Source organism: Peromyscus eremicus, chromosome 1, assembly GCF_949786415.1.
Source record: "Peromyscus eremicus chromosome 1, PerEre_H2_v1, whole genome shotgun sequence".
In the NCBI taxonomy this organism is placed as follows: domain Eukaryota; kingdom Metazoa; phylum Chordata; class Mammalia; order Rodentia; family Cricetidae; genus Peromyscus; species Peromyscus eremicus.
In genome coordinates this window covers 118635318-118648731 of record NC_081416.1, presented here as the reverse complement: position 1 = coordinate 118648731, position 13414 = coordinate 118635318, and the positions used below count along the sequence as shown (strand labels likewise).

The following is a 13414-nucleotide window of genomic DNA, read 5'->3' as shown; positions in this document are numbered from 1 at the left end:
GGTCACCTCCAGGTTCAGGCCACTCAATCTTTCATAAGGCAGCTCTAGGCAAGCGGCGGGACTGAAGCATTGGTTCAGTGGAGAAGAGCACTTACTGCTCTTGCGGAGGACCTTGGTTCTGTTCCCAGCCCTCACACGGTGGCTTACAACCGTCAAAACTGAAGTTACACGTGGTTGTGAGCCACCGTGTGGGGGCTGGGAACCGAATGCCGGTCCTCTGGGAGAGCAGCACGTGCTCTTAACCACTGAGTCATCTCCGCAGCCCCCACTCTAAAGTTTGTTTGGTTCCTGAGATAGGCCTTTACTCTGTAGCCCAGGCTGGCCTACCACTCAGCACATAGCCTGGGCTGCCCTCAGAGCTCCCGCCTCCTCCACTCCAGTCTCCGGAGTGCTGAGGATACAGGTCTGAGTCACCATGCCTTTTCTTGTTGGGCTGAATACCCCCGAATCCTTCAGCTAGTTACCTGGTGACCCAGCTTAGAGCCCTCACCTAACCTCCCATCCCTGAGCAAGAGTTTGTCTGCAGGGCTCACCAGTTGTGGCCTCTGGCTTCACCCCTTCCTGCCTGGGCAGCAGGCGCTTCACCTTCTTGGGTGAAGGCCCTGGCTTCTTGCCAGTTCCAGCACAGCTTGGGGTTTGCTTCCGTGCCCTTGACACCTGGAAGGCAACTGCCCCAGCCTTCCACAAGTGCTGCTTGCCTCTCACCCGATGCCTCCTGAGCCTGAACTTTCACAAGGGTGCATGTGGGCCTATGCACCCCATCTTATTGCAGCTGATGGGGGGCAGGCCAGCCTGTCATGATGGCTTTGGGTTCTGGCTGGTAGCCATCATTTCCTGGGTACAGGTCTCACTCTAAATTAGATCAAGACATATCTTGGCTCAAGATCATAACCTTGTCGGTGCCTGGGCTGTAAAGACCCATTCCAGGTGAACATGCCTCCATCATCTTCCAGAATACTAATTCTGATGTGAATTCACTTGACCAAGCTGTACCCAGCTGACGTGGCCCCTTTGTCAATGAAGAAAACCAAACGCATACTCAATATGTCTGCTTAACATGGCGATTTGTTTTCTTTCCACATTAAAGAAATTCAGGGGTGGACAGTCCAGAGGCAGCACAGTACTCCATGCTGTAGTCAACGACGGGGTTTCTTTTGGCTCAGCCATCCTCAGTGTGTGGTTTCTGCCCTTGAGATTGACTTGAAATTATCTGGAGTTAGCTCAGGTTCCAGACATTGCATAATTTTCAAGTAGAAAAAAAAAAAAAAAAAGCCAGGAGTGTAAGGGGATAAGTACAGGATTGTACCTGAGTCTTGAGGCATTTTCCCAAGTCTGAAATGTACCTGCAATACAAGCTAGTTAGAAGGCTGAGGCAGGAGAATCACAGGTTTGAGTCCAGTCCAGGTAACATAATAAGACTCCTGTTTTTTGTTTGTTTGATTTTCAAGTTCTCCCAGAAGACCGAGCCAATGAAAACCACTGACATCTAGCTGGCCTTCCAATATGCAGGAGAAACCAGGCTGTAAGCAGATCTTACCACCACCTCACAGATCCCGTTGTTAAGGAAACAGGAAACAGGTTAGCGCAGAGGCAGTGTGGGTAATGAGCAGGGTCTCCTACACTCGTGAAGCCCGTGCACACTCTACTGATTCTGTTGGCCTGGTCTAGCCACTTCCTCCTCCCAGCACAGGAAGAGGGGAGCCTGTGCAGCCGGGACGCTGAGGCCTAGACCCCAGCCTTCTTAGCCTCAACACACGGAGGGGCAGATGACTAGAGGGACCGGTGAAGAGAAGATCAGAGGGCAAGACTCAGGCCTGGGGCAGATTCCAAAGTGTAAATACCTGGTTTAGGCACACCTGCGTGGAGGGGGGATGCTTGGCTCCAGGGCTTCAGGGACACAGCAGATAGTTCTGATACCCGAGTCAGAACCCCACCCCCAGCAGGAAGTAGTTCTGAGTCTCCATTTCTGGTCTAGTCTGGCTGGCCAGCACCTGCAGATCTGCGTGTAGCTCAGGTAACCACTGGACAAAGTGTGTACTGAGGATGGCCCCATGCTGGCTTCACAGAGGAAAAAGCTGGACATTGGAGGGGATGGGAGTGTGGAGCGAGGCCAATGGTAAGAGTTCCAGAGACCCAGAACACTTTCCCTCTGCCAGGGCTGATGCAGAAGATGCCCGTGTCCTCACGGTCCAATCTATCCCTTCCCCCACTCATTTGCTGTCCCTGAACTTACTATTAAGAGGAACATCAGCTATGTGCTAAATGGTATGATACTTCCCCCCAACAATTACCATGAGACCAGAGGCCTCACTTCATAGAAGGAAAAAAAACAAAAAAACAAAACTGAAGTCGAGCCAAGCATGGTAGTGAAAACCTTTATTCCCAGCACTTAGGAGGCAGAAAAATCCTGTCTCAAAAAAACAAAACAAAACAAAATTAAAAAAAAACAAAACCCAAAACCCAAAAACCAAAACAAACAAACAAAAACAAAAAAGAAAAAGCTAAAGTTGAATAAATTACCTAAGTCCTACCAGTTCGAAAGGGGTATTGCTGGGGCACTAAGCCAGGCCCAACACTATAGCCCTCAGCAGTAACCAGTGACCTATACAGCCTTTTTGTACCAAATAGAGACTGATGAAGGATTGACTTTCGTCTACCTCTGGACAAATAAGGCTGGCATTAAGTGCGCCCTGTGGTTCAAGAGTCTGGCTGATGGGGCTAGAGAGAAGATGGCTCAGAGGTTAAGAGCACTGACTGCTCTTCCAAAGGACCCAGGTTCAATTCCCAGCACCCACATGGCAGCTCACAACTGTAACTCCAGCTCCAGGGGACCCAACACCCCCTCACAGACATACATGCAGGTAAACACCAATGGACATTAAACAAAAATAAATAAAATATAAGAGTCTGGCTGAGGAGCTTCAAGAGCTCAGTGAAGAGCCAGGGTTCCTTACATCTTCTAGAAATAGACTCTGAAACCCGACCGTCAGCCTAGGACCTGGGCTCTGGAGCTAGCTCACATCACAGAAGTGGGCCAGATTAGCCCAGAAAGGAAAAAGTGCTACGCACCATGTTCAGGGCTCTGTCTGCTGGTAGATTCTCGGTGTTTACCAAATCCCTTCACAGGAAATCCCTTAGGCTGGCTCTACAGGTCGGGGAGGGGTAGAATAATGTCAGAAACTCAGAACTTTCCGGAGATTAGGAGGCCAGTTCACACACTGCGTTCCACAATTGCACGTTTAGCTGTCCACGCACCAGGCAGAACACTCACAAATAAATTAATAATAAATGACAGGATTTTTGTTTTGAGAGGCATGAATTAGAAACTCCAAGAGAGCCGGGCGGTGGTGGCGCACGCCTTTAATCCCAGCACTCGGGAGGCAGAGCCAGGTAGAGCTCTGTGAGTTCGAGGCCAGCCTGGGCTACCAAGTGAGTTCCAGGAAAGGTGCAAAGCTACACAGAGAAACCCTGTCTCGAAAAACCAAAAAAAAAAAAAGAAAGAAAGAAAGAAAAAAGAAAGAAAGAAAGAAAAAAGAAAGAAATAGAAAAAGAAAAGGAAAAAGAAAGAAAGAAACTCCAAGAGAAATGTTTATCTGAAATTTCGAGTGACTGTTTTTGTGGTTCTGGGAACTGACCCAGGGCCTTGGCCACGGTAGGCCAGCGCTTTACTGAGCCTATCAGTCTAAAATTTCAGATGCAAATGCAAATGAAGATAATCCATGTAGAGAGCCACATCTGGGTAGGTAGAATTAACATTTAATGTTCTATCATGGCAGGTAATTGTGGCTAATTGTATATTTTCAAATAGCTAAGGGGAAAGACTGATAGCTAATACTTGTAATCCTAGCACTCGGAAAGCTGAGGCAGGAGCATTTTCATGAGTTTGTAACCAGCTTGATATAAAAGACACTGTCTTGAAAAACTTAGACCTGGGCATGGTTTCATATGCTTGTAATTCCAGTGCTTGGGAGGTGAATATAGGAGAGTTGATAGTTCAAGGTCAGCCTCAGGTACATATGGAGTTGAAGGACAGCCAGATGGACTTGAGACCCTGTCTCCTAAAAAATGGTGTCAGAGTGGTATTAGTCTGGGAAGGGTAGTCAGTCATGAAGACTTTCAGGGCTGCCTATTGGATGTGGGTTGAGTATGTTCCTACAGGTTCCTGAGTTAGAATTTTGATTCTCGGTGTAGCAATGGTAAGAGGTGGTATGGAAACTGATCTGTTGGCATCTACTTACAGTGCCAACATTTGAGAGACAGAGGCAGGAGAATCAGTCCCAGGTCTAAGTACAACCTGGGCTCTATGCATGAAGACAGTGGGAACTTTTAAGATATGGCATCTCACAGGAGGTGTCTGGGCTGTCCTCAGAAGGATCAGTGTGTTCTCACAGGGCCCCAGGCAGTTCCTGCCAGAGACAGTTGTTATAGAAAGGGCAAAATTGTGTGGTAGCACAAATCTGTAATCACAGCACCTGGGAGGCAGAAGCAGAGGCAGAGACAGACTGACAGATCTCTATGTGTTCAAGGCCAGCCTGATCTACACACAGTAAGACCCTGTCTGGGGGTGGGGTAGAAGAATATTTAAGAGTTTTTTTTTAAATTAGATTTTAGGAAATTCAAAACATGACAGAGAAAGGAAGAGTTGGTTTTATTGTTTAGTTTGCAGTACTGGGGATGAAACCTGGGTTCTGGCACATCCAGACAAACGGTCAAACACTGAGTTCATCCTCAGACCCAAAAGATGGAAATTAAAATGCAGGGTATCTCCCAGGAAATGAAGCAACAAGATAAATCAAGAGATGAAAATAAAAGAGAAAATAGAACTCATCCAGGAGGTTCAACTGAACTACATAATGAGACCTTGTCTCAAAAAAAAAGGCCGGAGGTGGTGATACACACCTTCAGTCCTTTCTCAGGTAGGTGCGAGTTTGTGCCCAGCCTGGTCTGCACAATGAGTCCCAGGACAGCTAGAGCTTCATAATAGAGAGACCCTGTCTCAAAAAAGAAAAGAAATTTGTGTCGTTGGAGGCTGGGACATTCTGAACACAGTGCCAACATGCCGTGAGGGCCTATGGCAGAAGCCATGCCAAATCTAAACAGAGTGAGCATGGAAGAGAGCCTGCCTTTTTTACAAAGCCAAGTTCAGTCAGGTGGCCCCGGCACCTCCCAAAGGCCCTGCCCTCCTCACTGTTGGGCTGGGGAGTATTTTCAACACAGGAGTTCCAGAGGGCTGACCCAAAACCTAGTCAGTATTGTGTATTCCCTAAGGAGATCTATCTGAGTTCATGAGTTCACGTAGATGCTGTGAATGAGCCAGAAGACCGTGGATGTCAGTCTGGAAAGTCACAGGGCCTTTGGGGGTGTGGCTTCATCTGTCAGGTTCCATTTCTCACAGTGAAATATTTGAGTATGTAATAAAATGTTAACTTTTAAAATGATAACATTTACATAGCCATTATTTACTCCAGGTTGTACCAGTTAAATCAATTCTTGAAAAAAAATTTAAATTTATTTAAATAAACTAAAACTTTGAATTTATTTTCATGTATTTGTGTGTATGAATATTTTGTACACATGCATGTATGTACATCATGTGTGCCCGTTGGATCCTCTGGAATTGGAGTCATAGATTGGAGTCATAGATGGTTGTAAGTCATTATACAGGTGCTGGGAATCGAACCCAGGTCCTTTGTAAGTACAATAAGTGCTCTTAACCACTGAGCCATCTCTTCAGCCCTTCTCTCTCTCTCTCTCTCTTTTTTTTTTTAGAAATGATTTATTTATTTGCATTAGTGTATCTGTGTAAGGGTGTCAGATCCCTTGAACTGGAGTTACAGACAATTGTGAGCTGCCATGTAGGTGTTGGGAATTGAACCCTGGTCCTCTGGAAGAGCAGCCAGTGCTCTTAACCACTGAACTATCTCTCCAGCTCCTCTTGAGCACTCTAGTCACAGTGACCTTGACTTACTGATTACTGATATTTTAAATTATCCTTCTGCTCAAAACTCACAAAGGCGGGCTGGAGTGATGGCTCAGTGGTTAAGAGCACCAACTGCTCTACCAGAGGACCCGGGTTCAATTCCCAGCACCCACATGGCAGCTCACAACTGTCTGTAACTCCAAGATCTGACACCCTCACACAGGCATGCATGCATACACCAGTGCACATAAAATAAAGATAAATTATTTAAAAAAAAAAAAAAACTCACAAAGGCTCCCCATGGTCTTGAGACTAGAATCCAGCTCCTCGGCCTGGTTCCAGATGTGTCTGGCCCTCACACCACCACCCTAGCAGCACCCTGCCATCCCACCACCAGGCCCTCCCTTCTGGCATGCTCTCCATGTCCCCTCTAATCAAATGATGCTCTTGGTTCAAGGCCCAGCGGCAACTGCTCATGCCAAGGCCCTACCGTCCCAGGTACTCTCGTTTAACCCTTTCCTGGAGCTCATGCAGGGCACAGGTGCCTTGTTTAAACTGTAATTGTCCCTCAGGGGAACTTGTATGTCCTAAGTGGTATTACCTTAGTTATTTCTCACAGCAGGCCTGGGAGGAGACGCCCTACTTATTCCTGCTTTACCCACCAGAAGGACAAGCTCAGACAGGTGAAGGGCCCAGCATAAAGGCAAGTGAGTGCCCATAAATGCTTTGGTATGATAGGACATGGGTTTTATTTGTTTAGTTTTTTGAGACAGGGTCTCATGTAGTCCAGGCTGGCCTCAAACTTTCTATCTAAGGATGGACTTGAACTCCTGATCTTCCTGCCTCTACCTCCCAAGTGCTTAGATGATAGCCATGAGCCCCTTCCCTGGTGGAAGTAGCTGGGTTTTTTGCTTCGGTTTTCTTTTCTGGGACAAGGTCTTAGTAAGGAGTACAGGCTGACTTCCAACACTGCCCCACCCCCATCCTCCTGCCTCAGTCTCCCGAGTGCTAAATTACGGGTATACGCCACCACACCTGACTGTGTCGTCCCTTCTTTATACGTGGCAGGTGCAATTAAGGCCCACTGCCAGCACTTTCAGGTCATCCAGTGGGGGCCAGATGAGGACACTAAAGGCTCCGGGGAATTAGATGACTTCAAGGCGACACGAGGCATAATTGGCTTTGGCACCCACTTCCTCCCATTTCCTCTTCCCATTCCTTTCCTCCAGGCTGCTGGGTTCCATTTTTAGGGGAGGGTAGAGATAGCTGTGAGACATGAGACGATTTTCTCAGTGTCATTCAGCAAATTAGCTAATGTGGGGTCTGAGGACACACGGCCTGCCTCTGTGGACAGATTTCCTCCGGGCCTGTCACTGGGTCAGTCCCGTGCCGCACACCTGAAGGCACCGGGGAAAAGTTACTAGGAATAGCTCATCATAGGCTAATGACAAGGGGTGGCCACGATGAGGCACACGAGGGACAGCCGGGCACCCGGCAGCCGTGGAACTGCCATCCACAGTGGCAGCGGGTTCCTGTTGACTCCCCCTGCAGTAGCGGGGCGGAGTGCGGGTGGGGGCTCAGTGAGAAGCTTAGCAACTCCATCCAGATGCGAATTGTCCCTCCCACACTTCCCGGCAGCAGGGGCCTCAATTAGAGCCTTCGAGGGGTCAGAATCCACACCTCCGCAAATGGGCCCGCTTTCCCAGGGCCCCCCTGCCCAGACCTTCCCTGGGCTCTGTGGGTTTTGACACCTCTCTGCAACCTGGCAGGGGGGCCACCTCACACCTTTGGCCCAGATAAAAGCTAGGACCTGGAGGTGACCGGTGACCGGTCCAGCTTCCCAGCGTCACACCAGCCATGGCCCAGTCACCTCCTCCTCCTCCTCCTCAGGGCCTCCCGGGCCTCGACCACTGGGTCTTCTCCCACGGCTGGGGCTGGGCCCAGCACTCGGACTCTACGTCCCCGGCCTCATCCTCCGATTCATCCGGATCGTGTCCCTGCTACATCCCCCGCTGCCCCACGCAGTCCGCGGGCCTGGCCCGCAGCACCAGCAAAGCCCAGGCTGCCCCGACGGCGGCGCCCCGACGGGCACGGCCCGCGCCCGCGGGAGGCCAGCGGCAGAGCGCCAGCGAGCGGGAGAAGCTGCGCATGCGCACGCTGGCCCGCGCGCTGCACGAGCTGCGCCGCTTTCTGCCGCCGTCCGTGGCGCCCGCCGGCCAGAGCCTGACCAAGATCGAGACGCTGCGCCTGGCCATCCGCTACATCGGCCACCTGTCGGCCGTGCTGGGCCTCAGCGAGGACAGCCTGCAGAGCAGGCGCCGACGGAGCGCGGACACCGCGTCCTCTCACCGATGCCCTCTGTGCCCCGACGGTGGCCCCTCGCAGGCTCAGATGCTTGCCCCTGGCCTGGGATCAGCCATCAGTGGTGGGGTGCCCTGGGGGTCTCCTCCCGCTTGTCCTGGACCCCGAGTCTCACCTGAAAACCTTGGGAGCAGGATCTCCAACGTGGATCCTTGGGTGACACCTCCCTATTGTCCCCAAATACAGTCACCCTTGAACCCGTCCCTAGGGAGAGCCCCTGACACCTCTCACTGGACACCACCCCAAGCCTGTTCTGGCATGCAGACATCCCCAGAACCTAGGAACAAGACTGGACCCTGGTCACCATCCACTGCTCCTGCAGAGCTGACTGAAGTGTACCAGGTAGGTCCCAGGGCCCCTGCCGCTTTCCCCCAGGGAGAGGTCCCCAGGCTTCGGTTGGAAATAGAGTGGATGGGTGGTCTCTAGTCTGTACAGGGTCTCCTACTTTCCAGGTCCCAGGTTTTCCAATGAAGGGGAGGATGCACGGAGCCTTATTGGCAGCTGTAGGGGAAGAGATGAGGCCTTGGGAAGTTCAGACCACCGCCACGGTTACCATCAAGGCTGTACAACAGCCTCCACAGCCCGGGGAAGAGAGGATGGCCCTCGGGTTTACACACAGGCCAGGGTGGAAGGTGAGGCGCTGCACTTGCCAGGAAATTCTAAGTTCAGAGCAGGAGTGAGTGAAGCCCAGGGGGATTGGCAGCACTTCCTGAATAGATTCTCCTGGAGTTGGTGACCTGTGGGTCTGCTTTGAGGTTTACTCATTCATAGATGTCTTGTGGTCCACAAAAGATTATATGAATGACTAAGTTTTACTGAGCAATCACTGTTTGCCTATACCGTTCTTTGTACTTTACCTGTATCTGTTTATTCATCCCTGCTAATACAGCCCTATAAAGCATTAGCATCCCCATTTTACAGGTGGGAAAACTGAGATGGAGGGGCTTCTCATAGCTAGTGAGTAGCAGAGCTAGGATTTGAAGGTTGGCAGTGTGTCTCCAGAACCAGTGATCTTGACCTCTGCGCCCCACTGCACTGTTGGGGCCCTCCAGACACCACCCGCTACACTCTGGGGAAACAGCCAGGTTTGAAATCTGCCGTCAGTGGCCAGGGAGCAAGCCCTTCTTCTTTCTCTTGCAGAGTGTTTCCGTGTCTCCAGAACCCTGCCTGTCCCTGGGAAGCCCACCCCTCCTGCCCGGCCCTTCATGCCAGAGACGTCAGCCTCAACCTCAGTGGGGCTGCTGGGGCCACAATGCCGAGGTGCTGTCCAGCTCCGACGACCAGGGTTCCAGCCCTGCCTTCCAGCTCCCCGTGGCCAGCCCCATCCCAAGCTCAGGCCTGCAGCTCAGTGGCTGTCCTGAACTTTGGCAGGAAGACCTGGGGGGACCCCCACTGAATATCTTCTACTAATAATGGCCTTGCCCGCACCCTGTCAGTGTGGAGTCAGGGCTGACTGGGACTGCCTTCATCTCTTCTGTGACATTTTGAGCTTTCTTTAGTCACGGATCCCTTTTCCCAGGTGATGCCTTCCATGGAAGCTGTCTGGAACAGACAGATAGTAGGTACCTTCCCTGACTGGGGGGGCTGTGACAGTACCCTCTACTTCTAGGTATCCTCCTAGAGCAGTGGCTCTCAACCTTCCTAATCCTGGGACCCTTTGAAACAGTCCCTCATGGTGTGGTGACCCCCAACCATACAGTTATTTTCATCGCTACTTCATAACTGTACTTTTGCTACTGTTATGAATCATAATGTAAATATCCGTGTTCTCTCATGGTCTCAACCCCCAGGTTGAGACCCGCTGTTCTGAAGGCTCAGAGCTCTGTAGAGTCTAAGCTGCTGTGGGAATGGGGTGCCCTAGGTCTGGGAGAAGAACACATCCATGCCCTGCTTGCTGGTGACAGCTGGCCAGCATCTTATGCTTGTTTTAGAATTGCTTTATAATTAAAAAGAAAAGGAAAACCAACAAAAATGTGTTTGCTTCTGATTTTCTTTTATACATTTCCTTGCTCTTTTGAAAGGGAAAGTGTTGCTGTTGAGTGGGGAACAAGTCTGCCACTCCTCCCCTTCTGTGATCCAGGCCTGCCAAGGTTGCCGTGAGCTCACTGTTTGGGCTAGCCTGCACCTTCCTGCCTTGAGACAGGGTCTCTCACTAAACCAGAAGATCACTGTTTGGGCTAGCCTGCACCTTACTGCCTTGAGACAGGGTCTCTCACTAAACCAGAAGATCACTGTTTGGGCTAGCCTGCACCTTACTGCCTTGAGACAGGGTCTCTCACTAAACCAGAAGATCACTGTTTGGGCTAGCCTGCACCTTCCTGCCTTGAGACAGGGTCTCTCACTAAACCAGAAGATCACTGTTTGGGCTAGCCTGCACCTTACTGCCTTGAGACAGGGTCTCTCACTAAACCAGAAGATCACTCTTTTGGGCTAGCCTGCACCTTACTGCCTTGAGACAGGGTCTCTCACTAAACCAGAAGATCACTGTTTGGGCTAGCCTGCACCTTCCTGCCTTGAGACAGGGTCTCTCACTAAACCAGAAGATCCCTGTTTGGGCTAGCCTGCACCTAACTGCCTTGAGACAGGGTCTCTCACTAAACCAGAAGATCACTGTTTGGGCTAGCCTGCACCTTACTGCCTTGAGGTAGGGTCTCTCACTAAACCAGAAGATCACTGTTTGGGCTAGCCTGGCTGGCCACCTCAGGTTCAGTCTATCTCTGCTTCTCAATGCTGGGGCTGCAGACACACCCAGCCATACCTAGCTTTTTATAAGAATCCTGGGGATCCTCATGCTTGAAGAGCAAACACTTTTACTGCCAGCCATTTCCCCAATCCCTCTGCCCCATTTCATCTTAATTCCCTCTTAAAACAACTGTGTCCTAATTCAGTCCCCTTCTGAGGCACTAGATGGTAGGGATTACGTTTGCTTTCTGCCACTAACAAAATACCAAGGTAATTCAATTAAAAGGGGAACATTAATCTTGGTTCATAGTTCTGGAGGTTCTGGTCTAGATCAAGTTGCTTTTGACCTCACGAAGACAGAGGTCATCACAAGAAAGCATGACAGAGCAGAGCACACACTCCAGGAACCTAGAAGCAGAGAGAGGTAGCCTCAGGTCCTCTTGCAAGGTCTCACCTCCCATAGTACATCCTGGGCACCAAGCCTTCAACACACAGACCTGTGAGGACACATGCAAAATCTAAATCATAGTGAGGGGCTTCAATCTCAGTTCTAAGGAGACCCCGTTCAACCTGATGTTAAGTGCCAGAGAAAAGTTATTCCCTAACAAATCAGGTAAATTATAGGGAGACCCATAGTACCTAGATTTTAAATGCAAAATGTGAAGATGAGGATTGTACAGGGCATGGGGACCATTTCGTGCTTCAGTCACCAGTAAATCCTGTTACTTGGGTTTGGGCCATCTTCAGAAGCCTAGCTGGCTCTGGGGAAAGGATATGATGATCTACTAGCAGGTGGAGGCAGCTAATGTTTTGAGTTGACTTGGGGAGAGCAGAGAGTTGAGGAGGTAATCTCAGAGGAGGCAAGATTAAGGGGAACCCTGTGAGTTCGTAATGAGGAATCCATCCTCCCTGTGTTACAGATTATAGAGGCTGGGAACATCAGTGAAATGATGGGGGGTGTGGGGGGATCTCAGGCCCTTTCATCACTTCATTAAAAAAAAAAAAAGCCACTAGGGCTGAGGATGTAGCTGGTACAGTGTTTGCCTGACATGCAGAAGGTCCTGGGTTCAATCCCCAATACTATGTAAAACTGGGCATGATGGTACACACCTGTAATCTCAGCACTGGGGAGGTGGAGGCAGGAGGAGCATCCTCAGCCACATAGCAAGTTCAAGGCATCATGGGATACATCAGACTCTGGATCAAAAACAAGTCACCAAAACAGCCTTGGTGGAGAGAGGGAAGGGAGGAAGCTGTTGATTCCCTGGCCAGGATCTTGGCCACACATGCGGCCTCCCATGTGTGAGGACCCTGATCCTATATGGCAGCCCATGGTCTGTTGACGTACCCTTAGGCAAGTTACTTTCTTGTTGGCAGAAGTTTCTGTCCCACCAGTAGCTCCCAAATAAACACACTGATGCTTATATTAATTACAAATGTTCAGCTAATAGCTCAGGCTTGTTACTGGCTAATTCTAACATTTAAATTAACCCATATTTCTTATCTATGCTTTGTCACATGGCTTGATACCTTTTCTCAGTACAGCACGCCCATCTTGTTTCTTTCTTTGTCTGCTGGTGATTCTCTCAGATTCCGCCCTTTTTCCTCCCAGCATTCAGAGTTTAGTCTAGTTCCAACTTTGGGGCCCAATAGTCCTTAAGGACTGTCACTAATCCTGGAAAGATGAGAAAAGTTACAGCACACACACACATGCACACACACAAGCACACTCACACACAGGCCCCACTTCAGTGCACACTACACTCAGCTCTTCCCTGCTGAATAACTGTGGGTGAGCTATGAAACTCCTTTGAGTCTGTTCCTCCCAGTGTGCAGTGAAGATCATAATAGACCCCACCTGCCCCTCAGGGTTCCTATACTTGGCACAGGATAGCGGCTCAAGAAATGGAGTAGCTGAATAGGGTCACAGCACCTATGTGCCAGTCAGGTGACTCCCAAACTCAATTGAGTATTGAGCCACCTAGGCACAGTGTCCCACTTAGAGAGGGACTTTGAGGTCCAGACAGGATTCGACACAATAGTTCTTTCTTGCACCTTTATTTTCCAGTTGAGGAAAGAGATCTAGGGCGGAAAGCAACTTCCTATAGGTCCCAGCTTGGTGTGGGCATCACACCCCTGACTCCAGGATGCTGCTCTTTCCTTCCCAAGAGTACACAGGTCTGGGTGCCTGTTCCACTAGACTGGCCCCAGGGCAGAACCAGACAAGTGCCAAAGCTTCCTATGATTCACACTTGCCTAGGATGAGCTCCCAAAGGGACAGAGAGAGATAATCCCTGCCACAGTCCCCAGCACCAGGGCCCCACAGGGTGGGGGTGGGGGGAGGAGACCCACCTACCAGTTGCAACTGGAAAGGAGCATCCTCTGGAGTTTTACAGCCTGGGTCCCCAGGTCCCTTCCATGTGTTCCTTGATGGCCACCACCTATGGGGAC

General features: G+C 50.2%; 1 protein-coding gene across 1 annotated transcript; it reads left to right on the top strand.

Moving 5' to 3' along the window:
* The first annotated feature begins 7777 nt into the window (after positions 1 to 7777).
* On the top strand, positions 7778 to 10242 carry Mesp2 (mesoderm posterior bHLH transcription factor 2). The gene is made up of 2 exons (XM_059253303.1): positions 7778 to 8623; positions 9422 to 10242. The coding sequence occupies exons 1-2, from the start codon at positions 7778 to 7780 to the stop codon at positions 9689 to 9691; spliced, it is 1116 nt and encodes a 371-aa protein (XP_059109286.1). The 3' UTR covers positions 9692 to 10242.
* The last annotated feature ends 3172 nt before the right edge of the window (positions 10243 to 13414 follow it).